The sequence below is a fragment of the Pteropus vampyrus genome, unplaced genomic scaffold, assembly GCF_000151845.1.
Source record: "Pteropus vampyrus isolate Shadow unplaced genomic scaffold, Pvam_2.0 Scaffold125, whole genome shotgun sequence".
NCBI classification, from domain to species: domain Eukaryota; kingdom Metazoa; phylum Chordata; class Mammalia; order Chiroptera; family Pteropodidae; genus Pteropus; species Pteropus vampyrus.
Genome location: NW_011888906.1, coordinates 1,523,504 through 1,540,689, shown reverse-complemented (window position 1 = coordinate 1,540,689; position 17,186 = coordinate 1,523,504). Strand labels below are relative to the sequence as shown.

General features: G+C 52.0%; 1 protein-coding gene across 1 annotated transcript in view; it reads right to left on the bottom strand.

The window, feature by feature from the left end:
- Window positions 1-1,747: 1,747 nt before the first annotated feature.
- VSTM2L (V-set and transmembrane domain containing 2 like) overlaps window positions 1,748-17,186 on the bottom strand; it is a 33,344-nt gene continuing 17,905 nt past the window's right edge. Inside the window, exons 2-4 of the mRNA XM_011366594.2 lie at window positions 13,287-13,456; window positions 11,664-11,714; window positions 1,748-2,658 (exon numbers count right to left, since the gene is read on the bottom strand). Coding sequence (XP_011364896.1) covers window positions 2,386-2,658; window positions 11,664-11,714; window positions 13,287-13,456 — 494 coding nt within the window. The 3' untranslated portion in view covers window positions 1,748-2,385. The remainder of the gene's footprint in view (window positions 2,659-11,663; window positions 11,715-13,286; window positions 13,457-17,186) is intronic.

The following is a 17,186-nucleotide window of genomic DNA, read 5'->3' as shown; positions in this document are numbered from 1 at the left end:
AAGGGAGGCTGGGCTCGCTCAGTCTGGTTGGCAGGGGAGCTCAGAGACAGTGTGGGTGGTGCCTGTGGTTTCTGCAGGCACACGGAGGAAAGAGACCAGTGGGTTGCTCTGGTTGCTGGTTACAAGGGCTTGACCTGAGAACTCTGAACTGACACACCCTCAGTCAGATTCTCGGCAGGACCGTGGTGGGTGGGACCCTCCATTGGAGTGAGCCAAGGGGAGTCCAGAGCCCAGGGCATGATGGGAGAAGTTAGGAGAGGGATCTAGGCCCGGCAGAGTTCAACTGCGTGACGTTGGATGAGCTACTTAGCCTCTCTGAGCCTGTTTCTTCAACTGGAATAAAGGAATGGTGATATCTCCCGGGAGAAAATGAGAAGCCTAGAGTGCAGTGCCTAACCCTCCAACCTGGCAAATCCACCTGAGAATCTTGTGCCATGTGCACCAGGAGACACAGACTAGAATGCTCATGGCAGTGTGGCTGATAATAGTACTCAGATGAGAACACAAATTCTTGTCAACAGTAGAAGGAATAAATAAGTTGATAAGTTGTAAGATATTCATGCAACAGGTCCAGAGCCCGGAATATCATACAGCAATAAAATGGACAAATTACAGACACACGTGATAACATGAATGAATCTCACGAATACAGTGGTGCATAAAAGAATAGAGATGGTTGATTCCACGTATACAAAATTTAAAAAGATAGACAAAACTGAACTATATCGCTTAAGATGACATACATATAGGTAGTAAAACTGTAAAAAATACATTAAGAATATGATGACCTTCAAAGTCAGGATGGTGGTTACCTCCAGCAGGGAGGAGAGGGGGTATGATCAGAAAGACACACGGGCCGGACTTGGGGTTCTGTTCTGGGGTGCCGTTTGGTCAGTGGTGGCTCACCTTTACTTACTTTATAATTTATTCACAAAACAGTGTAGGCATGTTTTAGGCACTCCTATATGTGTGATTACCTCAAAATCTAAGAATAATTCAAATGCCTTGGGCTGGACTAAGGTTGTGGTTTTATTATTATTATTATTATTTTTGCCCTCTCCCTGTGCCCCCACCAGCTCTTGCTCTGTGCTTGAGGGGCAGAAAGCAGGAGTGAGAATATGCTGAGTGAGGCATGGTGTGGGCTGGCCGAGCCCTCTCCCGCCTCCCCCTCCCCTGCCACACTGCTTCCAGACACGGATGCCCCAGAAAGACACTGCCCAGAGATGTTTTTAAACCGCTTTATTCAGGTTGGCTGGTAGTCACGAATTGGATCATGTATACAGGGTTACCCACACACCCCTGGGAGAAGCTCTCAGCTTCTCCCACATCCCTCACTCCATTGCTGAGAGGTGGCTAGAGGTTTGAGCCAGTTCTGAGAGGCTGTTGGGCTCAATAGAAATATTTACAAATCACCAGGGGTGGGTGTCCCCCTGATCAGTAATTGTGAGGGGACTGGTACTGGGGCCCCTTGGCTCCCAACAGCCCCAGGCCCTTGGGTGGGCTTGGCATGGACCCCAAAAGGGGGCTGGGAAGTTGGGAGCTGGCAGAGGTGGGCTCCTGGGGGAACCTCAAAGACCCTCCGAAGGGTCCTGCTGGTGCGAATCTCTGCGTGGGACCGCGTGGTGAGAGGGGTAAGGCCCTCCTACTGACTCCTTACGGGAAGGGGCAGATTCCTGGTCTCTCCACTCCCCAACCCGGCCGCCTCCCTGGAGGGTGGGACAGGGAGCTGTTTCTTAGGGATAAGGAGGCTGAACATGAATGACCCACCAGGAGGCAGTGCTGCATCTCTCTCTCTCTCTCTCCTCCCAGGACCCCTATGAGTGATGTTGCAATTGGGCCACAGCCCAGAGCAAGGCTGTCCCGGGGGCTTTTGCCCCATCTCTTCGCCAGGGGAGAGGCCCTAGCTCTGCTCAGAAGATTCAAGTCCACATTTGGGGAGGGATCACAGTCCACACCCCCAGGTCCAAGAGGGGGATGGTGGGAAAGAGGGAGAGTAAGGCTGGGAGGCCCCGGCAAGGGACAGGATTGGGGGACAAGCAAGCAAAGCGAAACACTGGACTCCACTGAAGCTGGTGACAAAAGAAGGCAGCCCGGCCCCAGCATGGCGCCCTGCCCAAGTGTTGGGGGCAGTTGGCCCCTTGGTGCCTGAGGCCACCTCCTCTGAGCCAGGTCACCGCAAGGGACTGAAAAGGAAGGGCTGGGTGGGGCTTACATGCTGAGCAAAGGGGTGGTGAGTGGAGGGCCGACGTAGTGGCCACAGGCAGTCTTGGGGATGGGGAGGCGGCTGGACTCAGGCAGTCCGGTCTCCAGCGGTCCAGCAGCTCCTCATGCACTCTGTACAGCCGTAGGGGCGCGGGGCGGGCAAGAGGCGGGATGGGCATCAGTCTAGAGGCTGCAGGCCTCCTCGTCCACGGAGCGTTTCCGCAGCTCCTTGCCAGGCTTGGGGGGCGGTGGGGCGGGTGCGGCAGGCGGGGCTTCAGGCAGGTGCAGAACCGAGTTCTCTCCCGGCTGCACCCGCAGGTAGGCCTTGACCTTGTGGTGCCGGGCCTTCCCGTCGCTGAAGTCGATGACGCGGCACTCGTAGGTGCCTTCATCTGTAGGCTTCACCCGGGACAGGCGCAGCTTGTGGGAGATGTTACTGCCCACCACCTTGACCACCTGGGGGCGACAGAGAGACTGTGACCTGGCCACAGGGCAGCAGGGGGGGAAGACACTGTCATCCAGGGAGCCCATGCCTAGGGTGGGACCCCATAGACACCCCCAGGAGGGCACACGGACTTAAATAGCAAAAAAGTAGAAGCAACTTAAATGTCCATCAATAGAACAATAAATAGGCAGAAGTCAGTCCATTCAATGGAATACTGCATAGCAGTTAAAAAGATGAGCTAAGAGCCAGGCACGTTACAGCCCAGTGACATGCAGGAAATGAAAATTCATTGCAGAACCCTTGCAGTGTGATGTCATTTCTGTAAATAAACACATAAAAACACTCTATACTGGTTTGGGGCACTTGTGTGTATCGAAGTTTAAAACAGGCGGGAGGGAACACAGGGGCCGCATAGCGGTGGTTGTCTTGGGAATGGAGCGTAGGGGAGGGCCGTGGATCTACAACAGACTGCAAAGTGAGTTCTTAGCTTAGTCCGAAATATTTTATTTCTTTAAAAAAAAATAAAGGCTGATTACAAATGTATCAGGATTTTAATAACTGTTAACCACATTTGCGGGGAGCGAGTGTCTAAAAGTTGTCTTTGTAACCAGAGCAAGGCCGGGACCTTTATAACTCTTCTAGAGTGAGCCCTTGTGGCCCTAGCTTGTCAGGGTTCACCCGATGGGGTTAACCACTACTCCGCCTTCTGTCACTACAGATTAAGTTCAGCCTGTTCTTGAACTCTTTTGTGCACAGCTTCTTTTGAACAACATAATATCAAGATTCTTCATGTTGTTGCACATCTCAGTTCATTCTTTTTCATTGCTGTATAGTATTCCATTGTCTGAATACACCACAATGTTTATCTAGCTGTCCGCTGATGGACATTTGGGTAAATCTGCCGTGAACATAAAGCTAATGTGAGTTTCTTCTTTTTTTTTTTCAATTAAAAGAGAAAAGGCAGTTGGATAGTTACATAAGCTATATCACTGAGAAAGGTGGATGAAGGGTACAGTGGACTCTGTGATCTATTTTTATAACTTTCTATGAGTCTACGATTCAAAATAAAAAGTTTTTAAAAAAAGGAGGGGAGAATTGGGCCTGTGGGTAGTTGGGCCTATGAGAGGTGAGTAGTGATAGGAGGGGGCTTCCATTCTTCCTTGGCCCCTTCTTACTTAGAGCCTTTTTACTGCCCTGGCCCACCTCCTGCAGACCCCGCCCTGCCTAGAAAGAACAGCAGAGATGCATCTTCAACTGCTGGGTAGTGACCCCCTTCTCAACGATCTTACTGCCTGCTGCATCACAGGGTCACCCAGGCCTGGGCTGAAGCTGAGTGAGCTCCAGCCCTGAGCCCTACTGATCCATCTCCTCTGGAGGGGAGAAGAGACAACAAGCTGGCTTGTTCTTGCCAAGCCCCAGCTCCTGAAGTGGGGAGCCACTGCTGATCACCTTGACACTGAGGGAGTCCATTTGCTCCACAGACTTCCTTCAGATTCTGTGCTGGGCACTCATACACGTGACTTCAAACTCATACATTTCACTCATCTGTGCTGGCCCCTCTGGTCCCTTCTCATCTCCTCCCAAATGCCAAGCTCTTTCTGACCGCAGGGCCTTTGCACACACTGGTCTTGCTGCTTGGGTGCTGTACCCCATCTCTATTCACCTGCTTGACTCTCATTTATCCTCAGACATCACCTCCTCCAAGAAGCCTTTGATCGTGACCCCCTGTTTATTTTATTCAAAGTAGCTGTCACAATTTGAGAACCATTTAGTTGATTTGTATGCTGACTTGGTTTTTGTTTCTCTTTCTGGTTAAGCTATCAACTCCCTGAGGGAAGGAATAGCTATTTTGTTCATCTTAGTGACCATTATAGGGACTAGAACCCTATAAATAATGACAACAACAACAACAACAACAACAACAATAATAATTTGTTGAATGAATGGAATCACTGTAGCTCCTTTCTCCAAATGAAGTGTTAGCCAGATATCATGCTTTCTAAGTTTAGGTCACATACGCATGATTATACCCACTTTACAGATGGTGAAACCAAGGCTCCAGAAGAAGTGACTTTCCCACAGGCACTGAGTCAGCGAGTGGCAGAGCTAGGAACTGAACCCAGACCTGATTCCATGCACTCTAACCCTCCAAATGGTGTGACAGGCCCACAGAGGGTCACCTGGAGCTGGCAGGGCCACAGGGGGTTGGGGGAGGGCAGTCTTAGGCTCCCGAAGGGAAGAGGGTAAGTGGGTAGCAGCAGCGAGCCTGGCCCATCTCCCTTTATTCTGAGCTTTTCTGGCTGGTCACCATCCCCCATAAAGCAGGAAAACATGGGTTTATGGTACAGCAGGAGGCACAAGATGGGACACTGGCAGAACTTCCCAAAAGCAAGCAGCGGGAAACGCTTCCAGCAGCCCCTCTTGGTGTGGGGACCAGGTGTCTCTCTTCCCAGTGCTGGGACTGGGCCCAGCTGGAAGTTGTCAGCCCTACTGATTCCATCACCTCTGACCAAGGGCATAGAGAGGTCTTGTGGCCTTGCCATGCTCTCAGGGAGTTAGGGGATGCTGTCGCAAATGCGCAGCGGGGAGCGAATTACTCCAACATCTGTTTCCCTCACAGATATTAATTATCCTTCATTTGTCAACCCTACAAGGCGCTAATGGAGTAATAATGTGAAGCGCTGGGAGCAGCCACTCCTCGGGAGGGAGCATCAAGCGTGGCCCACCCCTCTGCCCACCCTCACCCACCCCCAGACAGGAAGCTTGGGCCTGGACCTGTTCCCCCGACCCCAGCAGTCAGCTCCCTCCCACCCTGTCGCCCCTCTGCCAGCAAACCGTTGTCTGCAGAAGCTCTTCCACCCAGAGAGGAGGTGGGGAACAGGGGGTACTGGAGGATGGGCTCTGGCCCTGACAGGTCACCCAGACCCTGGCCTCAGTTTTCTTGGGCTAGATCATCCATTCATTTGACGCACAGTTAGCTGGGCACTGGGGATATAGCTGTGAACCAGCTGGACCTCAGCCATGCGCCCACGGGCTCGTGGTCGCGTGGAGACACAGACCTCACACCTATAATCCAGCACTTCAGTGAGCTAGTTTCCAACAAGACAAAGGGGGTGGACACGTGTCAGATACTGCTCCCTCCCAGCCCTGCGGTCTGTGCCTTTAAGCACCGTCTGGAGAAGGCAAATACAAAAACAATAACAACAGTAATAGTAGGGCTGGTAGCTACCGTTTATGGAGTGCTTCATCACAGAGATGATGTGCTAAAGCTTCCTACATTGTATTTAAACCTCACGATAACCCTGTAATGTAGGCACTGCTAGATACCCTTGTATGGGTCAAGGAACTGAGGCTCAGGGAGGTGAAGTGATTTTTGTTCAAGCCTCCCAGTTGTGATAGAAGCCAGGCCTTAAACACATGTCTGGGGAGCTTCTGATGACCAGGAAACCTCAGGTCTGTCTCTCTACCCCATCCCACCTCATTCCAGGCCCCTAACCTTCCATGCTTTAGGGCAGTGGTCCCCAACATTTTTGGCACCAGGGACCGGTGCTTCTATGAGAATCTAATGCCTGATAGCCTGAGGTGGAGCTGAGGCGGTGATGCTGGCGCTGGGGAGCGGCTGCAAATACACAGGAAGCTTCGCTCACTAGTCTGCCATTCACCCCCTGCTGTGCGGCCTGGTTCTTAACAGACCACAGACCGGTACATGGTCTGTGGCCTGGGGGTTGGGGACCCCTGTTTTAGGGAAGCCCAGCCCCTCTCAGAGACATAGCCTATGGGGGAGCGGGGGGGTCTGTCTTCCTGCTCCAGGTTCTCAGGGGTGGTGAAAGCTGCCTGTTGGATTTCATCATTCACAAATTGGGCAGAAAATCCTGTGGCCCAGACCTTCAACTAGACTGACGAGGCCAGGAGCAGAAGAGACCCCCACAGGGCAGCCTGGCTGTAAATCATAATCACCTCGGCACAGGCATCGACAGGCCCTAGTGGTGCAATTAAGCACCTAATTACGCTGAAAGAAACAAGGCGAGTCCATACCATGCCCAAGCTCAGCCTCCTCCCTGCTCGCCCGTGGCACAGGCCTTTCCGGGCATGGCAGGGGCCCCTGGGCCATCAGGCGGGCAAGCTGGGATCTTTCTCCAGAGCCTTCCAGGAAGAATGGGCAGTGCCAATCTACCTCCCTGGTGCCAGACTTTCCCTACATATGGCCTCATGGCTGAGGCCTGAGAATGATATGGTGACCCCGGGAAGGTGCTGGGGGAAGGAATAGGGGTCAGGGGGTCCCCGCCCCAGGCTGGGCCTTGCTCTGAGCTCTGCCACTCCCACGCCTCCATCAGCAACACCCAGCCACTCACTAGCCTGTTGGCATGTTTAGAACCCAACTCAGGATCTCCCCAGATCTGGACCCCAGAAAGCTTCACCCACTCCAGCCGGACCCTCCTGTCATCATCCCCATTGCTCCTTCCGCACACTGAATCCTTCTCCGAATCCCACTGATCTTCCCTCTAAACATTGTTGGGTCCCCTCCTCTTCCGTCCAGAATCCAGATCCCCATGAACTGGCCAGAGCAAGGCCCCAGCTTCTCTCATCTGGATCTTCACCCCAGCCTCCTCCCAGGTCTCCCTAAAGCCATTCTGGCCCCTTCCAGTCTGTTCTTCCATGACAGCTAGACAGATCTTTCCAAAATGCCCCCAACTTAGAGCCCTTCCTTCTGCTCCCTGAAGTGGCTGCCAGGAGTAGGGGTGCTCTGAGGTCTCATCCCCACCTCCCCTAGGCCACACCAGCCTCCAGCAATTCCTTCAACACGCATACCCAGAGAAGTTCCCCCTACTGCTAGTAAACTCACTTATACTTTAGTGCTCACCTCAAGTAGCACTTCCTCCAGGAAGCCCTCCAGAGGCCCCCAGGTTAGGTTAAGTCCTATGTTATGGGCTGACACCCAGGCAACTCTCCTCATTTTGATGGTCACACTCGTCATTTTACTTTCTATCACATGTGATTATTGGGTTATCATCCATCTCCCACATGGACTGGGAGCATCCTAAGGACAGGGACTGGGTGTGTGTGACCTCGGCCATCACGGAGGCATCTTCACAGCCCCTGACCACAGGCTGGCTGCTCTATGGATGTTTCAAGAGATCCCCAGGATGCATGATTTTGACCCCGCATGAGACTCACCTCCCTTGCAGACTTCAGGACTTAATACCCTATGTATATTGTGAATTACTACAGGAATTTCAAGAAAAGATAGGAATGTCTATAGCAGAAAACCCTAACCCACAACTTGGCCTGGCAATCATTTGGGAAGGATGCAGGTCAACGGTCTCCGCCCCCAACCCCACCCATCTGGTATCCACATGTATGACACACCTGGGGCGCAGCCAGGTAGGGCAGGAGGGGCTTGACCTGAAAGGCCACTTGGTCTGACGAATGTGGCTGCCTTTGAACCATTTATGGAGATGGAGGGGAGAGGTTAGGGACAGAAGCCTCTTCAGCTGTACCTGGCTTTTAGGGCTTGACTGAAAGGGGAGGCGGGGGTTAGGATGAGTGGGTCCGAGCACCGAGCTACGCATGCACGGGGACCCGGGATGCCCATGGCCGAAACAAGTGAAATGAAGTGAATCTACAGCACGAACAACTTCTGTGAGAACAAAGGAGGGAGAAAGGCGGGTGAGCTCCCTGGGAAGGAAGGTGTGTGTGGAGAACTTCACATTTTCTTACAATTAGGAAGTTAGAGATGATCTCTATTTGCAAAACTGTTAAGGGGAAATTAACTTAAATTCTAACACATAAGGACTTCAATTAGAACAAAAGAAAACCTTTCAGAATTTGAAAATGGCCACTAAGCAAAAGAATTTGTCTGAACCACAGGACTGAGGTCCTGATGGTGGAATCCTCGGCATGTACAAGATAGCGAGAGAGATGTTTTTAAGGCCAGGGGTCCTTCCCCAGGCCCCGAGCTAAATGAGATAATTTATGTAAAGTGCTCATCATGGTTCCTGACACTCAATTAATGTTAGCTGCATTATTATTATTATTATTATTATTATTATTATTATTATTATATCACAGGTGCCTATCCGCCCACGTAAATGATCTTTCTACAACTCCCTACAAAACTGTGAGCTCTCTTCATCCCCACCCATTTCCTGCAGAGAAGCTGGGCCTCCTTTCACTGCTCCAGCCCCTCAGCATGTTGGGAATAGGAGTCTTGCGAATGATTTGCAAATTCGTGTTGTTTCCATTCTAATAGCCACTGTCATTCACATGGCCGAATTCATAGGAGTTTACAGTTTCCAAAGTGCTTCTGTGTAGGTGTTAGACACAATAGTGAGTAGGGGAGGAAAGGTGCAGGGAGGTGGCAGAACTGGTGCCGGGCCTCAGCTCCTGAGTCTTTCAGAGCTGAGGCCAGTGTGTCCTCACAATCTCAACCCGGCTCAGCACGGCCTCTCCGAACCCACCTAGGGTTACCATGGCGGCCCCCACAGGCCACCCAGAGCCCATCACGGAGCCCTGCCCCCACTGGCCCCTGGAAGCTGACTGTACTTCCTCCCCCGGAACACCAAGGCCGCCCAGCAGGTGGACTACACTGTTTCGCTCCCATGGTGTTTCCCCAAAATTAAATTAGTTGAAAATCGGGAGCTATTCCATCAAAATGGGGATTTTTAGAAGACACAGGACTATTGGGCTGGAATTTCTGCCTGGCTCGGCTGGGCCTTGCAAAACAGGGCCTGGGTTCGCCAGGTCCCACCGCCCCACAGCAGCCCCTTCACCCCATCATTTCACATGTGCAACACATGACGCATGACATGATGGTATGTCTGTGTGTCAAAATCTGTCTGGGTTTGCACCCCCATTGTCCTGGGTATGTGTATGTGTGTGTGACAGTCATTTGATAATTTTTTACTGGGCACCTACTACGTGCCAGGCACAGTGCTAGACTCTGGAAACGTAAGTGAATCAGGCAAGCACAGTTCCAGCCCCACTGTCTCCAGGGGGACAGATGTGAAACAAAGAGTCACAGGAATGGATAATTAGAGACAGATATGCAGCCAGCAGAGAAAAGTAAGCATGCTGGCTGAGTCACAGGATCGAGGGAGGCCTTGTGAGCTCAGGGCTGAAGGAAGAGAGAAAACAGTTTCCTAGGCAGAGGGGCTGGCCTGTGCGAAGGCGGAAAGGGAGCCAGGATTGGGAGCTGAAGGGGAGCTCGGTCAAGCAAGATGAGGCAGCCCAGAGGGTGAGCGGAGAGCACAGAGCCTTGAAGGTGACAGAAAAGTTTCAGCTTCTCCTAGACTGCAAGAAGCCACGAAGGGTATCTGCTTACAGGTGTCAGTCAAGTCCACGGCCTTGTGTTTAAGAACAGTCATGTGCGTGATGCTGTCTGCAGGAGGAGCTGGGTTTATGACTGTGAGTTCCCTAACTGAACCCCGGGAGCCCTACCTGGTGCAAAAATCGCAGCGGCCGAGGGTGGGGGAGTGATTGCACAGCCACACCGAACACATTTATTTTATTTAACTAATAAGCGATTTTACATTCCGCTCACGTGTGGCTCAGCAGCCTTGAATTCTAATCCCCTAAATCAATTAGATTATTCTCTCCTTTGCCTGAGATGCTCCTTAAACCCCAAACAAAATCATAGGAGAGTTGTGATGAACGGAGTGTAAAAATATACACAGAGATCTCTACCTGCCTGGGCTTAACTGGTGGGTATTCGGGCAAGAAACAGGGCACTACATATGGATGTGCCCTTTGCCGAGAGGACGAGGGTGAGGGGCGGCGGGGTAGAGAAGGGGTGGACCAGCAGCCACCATTAACTGGAAATGGCTCAAATTTCCAGATCCTAACTCCAAAAGGCCCTGGGACAGACAGCACAAATGATGCCGTGAAGGCCCAGTTCTCTCATCTGCCCACCTCTTGCCCGAGGGTCTGCAGGAGCCTCTTCCCTGGCCTCCCTGCCCCTCCTCTGCCACCTCCAATGCCTGGCATGGCACCCCCATGCTTTCCAGTGCCTACTCTACACTGACTTCTGCTGCGGCTCCTCTGTACATCTGTGTCTAATTGGCCTTGGGGTCATGAGCTCCCAGAGTCCTTGAAAAGTTGTGGAAGCAGCAGAAAAGAGTGAACTTGGAGGCCACTCAAAACACACATCCATACCCCTGCAGGCACCTGAATTTTCTGAGTATGTTGCTGGTAGACTTCTAGCTTCCTACCAGGCTGACCTTATGTCCCATGCACACACCAGCCTGGTACCATAGCCACACGTGTCCCCAGTCTGGTTCCCTCTACTAAGTCCTTTTTGCCTCCTTTCTCAATCCTGCCTGCCTCTTCCAGGTCCCTCTTCATATGCCCCTCCTCCACAAAAACTGTCACTCTCTGAGCCCCTTAGGTCCCCTATGTCACTGGGCTCCAGCATAGCTGGGAGACAGAGCTCGAGGCAGCTCAGCCACACCATGACACCAAGTCTTTGACCCCTCCAAGGCTGAGTTGCCCCACCTGTAAAATGGGTGAATGCTTGCCCTTCCCTACAGAGGTGTAGCAATGATAACGAGTCAATGCGTAGGAAGTTCCCAGCCAGTCCTGAAATCCTTTGGCCATAGTTCCCCCGCCCGCCTCACCCCCGGGAGCCAGATGACCCAAGTGACCGTGAGATGCTGCAGCTGTCAGTCATGATGGGCCGGAAAAAAAGCTGGCTCAGTCTCATTAGACCCTGTTGGTCCTGAAATAAAAAATGCTGCTGAGACAGACACGAAGCATCAGGGACGCACACAGCCTTGGCTCCCGACAGGAGAGAATGTGTCTTCTCCCTCCCTGTCATTTTTTGTGCCTGTCATTCAATGAACTTGAAAAATCTCTGACTTTTAAAAAACAGAGCAGAGCCATTTTTTCCCGTTCTGTTTTTCTTCTCCATCTTTTTCCCCAAGCTTCCTGCCGAACTGGACCAAAAAAAAAAAAATTTTTTTTTTAAATTACAGCTGTGTCCTCCATTAGAGCCTTGTGAGAAGTCATTATCAAAACTCACACTTATTTTGGTCGCGTCCTTCCCTGCGTCTTCCTGCTGAGATGCTTTTAGCTGTGGGATGTGGGAGGGGTGAAGAAAGCAGAGACAAGGCATTAGCACCACTGGGTGGGAACGTGGACAACAGCTAAGATTCTAGCTACGGCAGGTGACACTCTGGGGGTCCCAGGGTCTGGAGTTGGGGGTCCCTTTGCCCTGTGTCCTCTCAGGAGGTGGGGGTGAGTCGGAGCAAGAGAAGATAAAGGAGGTGCCTATAAAACAGATGGTGTGTGTGCTCTGCATTTAGACACCCGGGCATTTGGAGATATATGAGGGGGGTGTGGGTAGACGGGCAAAAATGTGAGTCTGCTTGGTATGAATGTAGGACTGTCTGTCTGTACACTTGTGTCTATCTGTGAATATGTTGTATTTTCAGGTGTGTCACACACATGAGTGTTTGCAGCAGATACTGACGGAGTCCGGCCCACATGCTGTTCCCTGCAAGCTGACCCCAGAGGCATCTAACTGGCAAAGGCCAGTAACTCTGCCTAAGGGATTTCCCTGACCACTGGAGTCCTCTAAGCCTGTGCGTTGAGCTGCTGACACTCCTGGGAGCAACGCAGAACATGTTAGAGGCTATTTCCTGCGCATGCAAGAATGTGTGAGCATGCCCACCTGTGTGTACGAAGGTGTGTAAATATAATGTGTTCATATATAAATGGGTCAGCACATATGTGTGCGTTTGCATACTGTTTGTGTATACACAAGTGCGAGAATGAAAACGTCTCAGTTTGGGTTTCCCGAGAAGCACACCTTGAGACAAAGGTTCAAGTGCAAGTAGTATATCTGGGAGGCGATCCCAGGAAACGTCAGTAGCAGAGTGAGTGATGGGAACGAAAAAGGGGAGGAAGTCCACAATGGATGTGTTATCAAGCCTTCATCCCAGCCGAGGGGCACGGGGGCTGGGGACTTTATCCTCCAACTCCTGCCAGTTACTGGTGGAGTGCTCCTCCAGCCTGTCTTGCTGGCCGGCAGGCTCTATTGTCCACAGAAAACCCTTGGGCAGAGTCACAGGGGTTGGCAGTTGTCAGTGGAGCTGGTGGCAGGGGACAGAGTGTGCTCTAGCATGTGGGCAGGGACACCAACGGCATCTGTTCCAGTGGTGCGCACATGAGTGTGTTTATGTGTAGTGGCAAATTCGTGTGCAGTGACTGGGTTGCAGGCGTGTGCTGCGCATGCGTGGAAGGGTATGCGTGCATGTTCATGACGGAACTTGGCTGTCCCATGTCTGTAGCTTGGAGAAGTGATAAAAAGTGAGTCAGGAGACTCATCTTGCCCCACAGCCTGGAGCCAGCTTTTTCTGTCTCTCTGGCCCCAGCTTCCCCACCTGTACCTGAAAGGGAGAACTCTGCACTCCTTGGAGGGGCCTTCTTATTGTGTCCATCCCAAGTGCTCAACCTAGCTCTGCCTCCTGCCCTGAAAACAAGCCTCCTTTTCAGGGAGAAGGAAAGGAGACAGCTGGGTGCCGCAGAGGACAAACATAGCTGGAGCCCGTACCCCTCAGAAGAGATGAGGGGCAGAAACACACCCCTACCCGAGGGGCCAGGAATCTCCCAGCCCAACTCAGAGTCTCCCCAGGGCGGGTACCTGGTTCGAGGCCCACGCCTGCTTGTCGGTCCAGTCCCTGTGGCTCCGCACGTACCACCACTGGATCTCCAGGGAGTAGGAGGGGGAGCCGCTGCCGCGGAAGGAGCAGGCCATCTCCACGTCCTCGCCTGTCCGCGCCGTCATGTCGTGGGGCGTCTCTGTGAACAGGGCTGTGCAAAGAAACAAGAGGGAGCGGGGAGGAATAGCCAGGGTTCAGGAAATGGCAGGGCCGGCAGGGCCAGGGCTGGTGGGTGGAGGAGGTGGACAGAGCGGGAGTAGCCAGGACTGCAGGTGGGAATGCCATGGTTTCAGGTGGGGCACCTGAAGAAGCTCTGCCAGGCTGGGCAGAGGGGTATGCGGCAGCAGCTGGCAAGACACAGGAAGGAAGGAGTAGGCCCAAGGCCCTCAATGCCCCCCGCTCAGGCTGGGCCCCTATCATGGAGCCTGTGGGCGCTGTGGGAGACTCTGCAGGGGAGTGAGGGATCGGATGAGGGCTGGGTTGCAAAATGTGAGCAAAGAGGCCAGAAGGCCAGAAAGGAAGGTGCCATTCCTGTTAATTCTTCCAGATTTCTCCAATTGCTTCCACCCTGGTTTTCTCCTGGGCTATTCCCAGCCCCTGCTCACAGTGATCAGTGCTTTCTTTGCAAAACCAAATGAGACCAGGCCATCCCAGCTCAGAACCTTCCCCTGGCTCCCCACTGCTCCGAGGAGAAAGGCCACAAGGTTGGGGGAGGGATCAGATCCCACCCGCCTCGCTGTCCTGTGAACATGCCTCCTTCCACCTCACTCTTGCTCTGACTGTTCCCAATGCCTGGATGCTGTTCCCTTGGCCCCTCTTTGCCCTGCAAGTCACTCAGAGCTCAGCTCATAGTTGGATCTTCAGAGAAGCCATCCTTGACCCCATGAACCTGTGCAGGTTTCCCCCACCCCTGCCTCCCACCCGCTGTAGTCACGGGCACGTATCTGTTCACTGCAGGCACCGACCATCGAAGCTCCATGGGAACAGGGATCAGAGCTCCCCACAGCTACATGGCTCCCGGCACCTAGTATGTAGGTGCTCCGCATGTGCCCAACAGGTGGGACATCCTCCACCCTCTCAGGGCCCCAAGGTGCAATGGAAGCCACAGCCGCCTCTTGTCCCCTGCAGGGCCCAGCTCCCCACCAAATCCCAGGACAGGCGGTTCTCCTGACCCAGCAGGAGCCCCACCCCACCCGCCACCCCTTCCACTCTGCCAGGCAAAGGAGAAAACAAACCCCCACTTTGTACAGCCCACTGTCCCTCTCCACCATATGTTCTGTCTCTCATCTCTCCAAACAAATATTGTCCTGAGATGTAATTAGAATTCTTCCCTCTTCTCAGGAGAGATTATCTTGCCTTGGAAAAATGCCCAGCTGTGCAGGTCACCCAGGAATGTTGCGTCTGTCCGTACCGCCATCCCAGCCCCACCTTGCTACTGCAGCCCGCAAGGTGCTCCACCCAGCGAGGCAGAAAAATGAGTGGAAGGAAGGGCAGAGATGGGCTTCTTTGAGTGGGGGCTCTATCAGGGTGACCTGGGGAGGAACAGGGCCTCCATCCACCCTCACTCAGCCTTCCCCTGCCCACAGGCTGCCCCAAACTAACTGAAAACTCTGGCCCTGGTCCACCAGCTTTTTGCCGATGCAGAAAATAAGGCTCAGAGAGGGCAGTGTATGGCCCGGGGCTGCTCAGTAGCCAGGAGTCAGCTTGGCCAGGCCCTCTCAACCCCAAACAGCCTTGTGAGGGACCCCAGCACAGAGTCACCTCTCCCCGCAAACCCCACTAAGGGTCATTAGATGGCATCATCCAACAGAAACAGAATGCCAGCCACACATGTGAGGCACGTAGAATTTTCAAGTTTCTAGTAGCCACATTTTAAAAAGTTTTTAAAAAAAGATTTTTTTAACAGGAGAAATGAGTTTTAATAACATATTTTATTAACCCAAGATATCCAAAAATTATTATTTCAAATAATAAAAATTATTACTGAGATATTTTTATGTTCTTTTTGGTGCCAAGTCTTAGAAATTCAGGTGTATTTTTACGTGATTATGACACACCTCAGTTTAGACTAGCCACACTCCCCAGTGCTCAGCGGCCTCCTTTGAGCAACGAGGACCTGGGAAAAGGGAGGGGAGCTGAGCCAAGGCAGAGAGAAGGGAAATCCAGAAAGCCTCGTTTCCTTTTTTTTTTAGTCCACATTGTTAATTAAGCATCTACCACATGTCTAGCACTATGCACGCACTATCTCTAATACTCTCTAATCCACTCACTCCCATTTGACAGAGGAGAAAAAATGAGGCTCAGAAAGATGACATGACTCATCCAAGATTCACACAGAGCTGGGTTTTGAACCTACGTCTAACCAGCAGTTACGACTAAAACCCAGGGTCCGTCAGTCCCCAACAGAATCTGGTCTGAATTAGCAGGTAAAGTTCAGCCACCATGCTCTGCACTTCTGCATTCCACTTGTATACCTCGAGAGACAGGGAGCTCAGTTCCTCCTACTTCCACCGGAAGTAGCAGCTCTAATTGGCAAGATGTTCTTGCTCCGTCTCCTAACTCGGTGAGTGAAGACACCGCATCCGCACCAGAAACTGGGAAGTGATCCATCCTAATTTTGATGATGACGGTGCAATAAACTCTAAGAACTATCGAGTACTTGCATTGCGCCAGGTACTAAGCCAAGCCCTTTACATACATTTTCTCATGCTCCCACCATCATGCTGTGGAGTACATGGGATCATTATGGAACCCATTTTTCAGATGGGAAAGCTGAGGCTCAGAGAGGTTAAAGAACTTGCCCAAGGCCACAGAGTAAGTAGGTAGTTACATTTGCATCTGGTGCTAGAGGAGCCGGTAACTTCTAGACCTTGCTCCTGCAGCACCTCTTCCGCATCCCCCAACCCCACCTCATTCCTCAGTCTCTATGTCAGGCCCCCACCCAGACCCCTAATCCCCATGTCAGCCTCCTTCCTGAGTCTGGGACATAAAATCAATCTCTCCTCTTTGACTTCTTCCTGTGTCCCTGAGCCCTCCCTCCCTCCCTGCCAGGTAACTCCTCACAGCCAGTCCCTGGGGAAGCTGGTATAATTATAGATTTTTGAGAAGGATGCAATTGTGTTCTCCAGCCCCAGGGCCCGAGTAGGGCTGGGCTCACTGGGAAGACAATTAAAACTGGTATCCACAAATTAAGATTCTGCAGGAGGAGAAAGGGGCTTGATTGAATTCAGTATCTTCTTCCTTTTTGCTTTTAATTGGGGGAGCGATGTATTAATTAACCCCAGACCCAGTTATCAGAGCCTCATCTGTAGGAAACGGCTTGTGGCCCTGGCCTGAGCCCCTGGGTCTGGCTTCTGGGAAAGGCAAGGAATGACCTAAAAGATCTTGCCCACCTTTATGAGCAGGGCCCTGACCTACTTTCTAACCTTCCAGGCCTGGTTCAGCACAAACATCTAGGGCTTTGCTTTCAGGCCTAGGTTCAAATCCTAGCTGTGTGACCTGGACAAGCCCCTCTACCTCTCTGAGCCTCAGTTCCTTCATCTGAAAAAAAAAAAAAAAAACAAGAGAGAGAGGGAGAGAATGAGAGGACATGAGGGAGGATACAAGGCAATATATACCTCATGGCTGGCACATGGTAGGTGCTCAACAAACATGACCTTCTCTCACCTTCTAGCTCAAAATTCTATCTTCTCCAGAAAGATTTTAAAAGATGCTTCTGTGTAACTTCATTAGATTAGGCAGTTGACACAACATCTGTAGTTCACTCATGCCCGGGTCCCATGACATCTCATCCATCCGTCCTGTATCCCTCTGCTTCCTCATTTGCTCCCGACAGCACATACACCCAAGCTGCCAGTGGGTCTCACTCAGGGCTTGCCTGT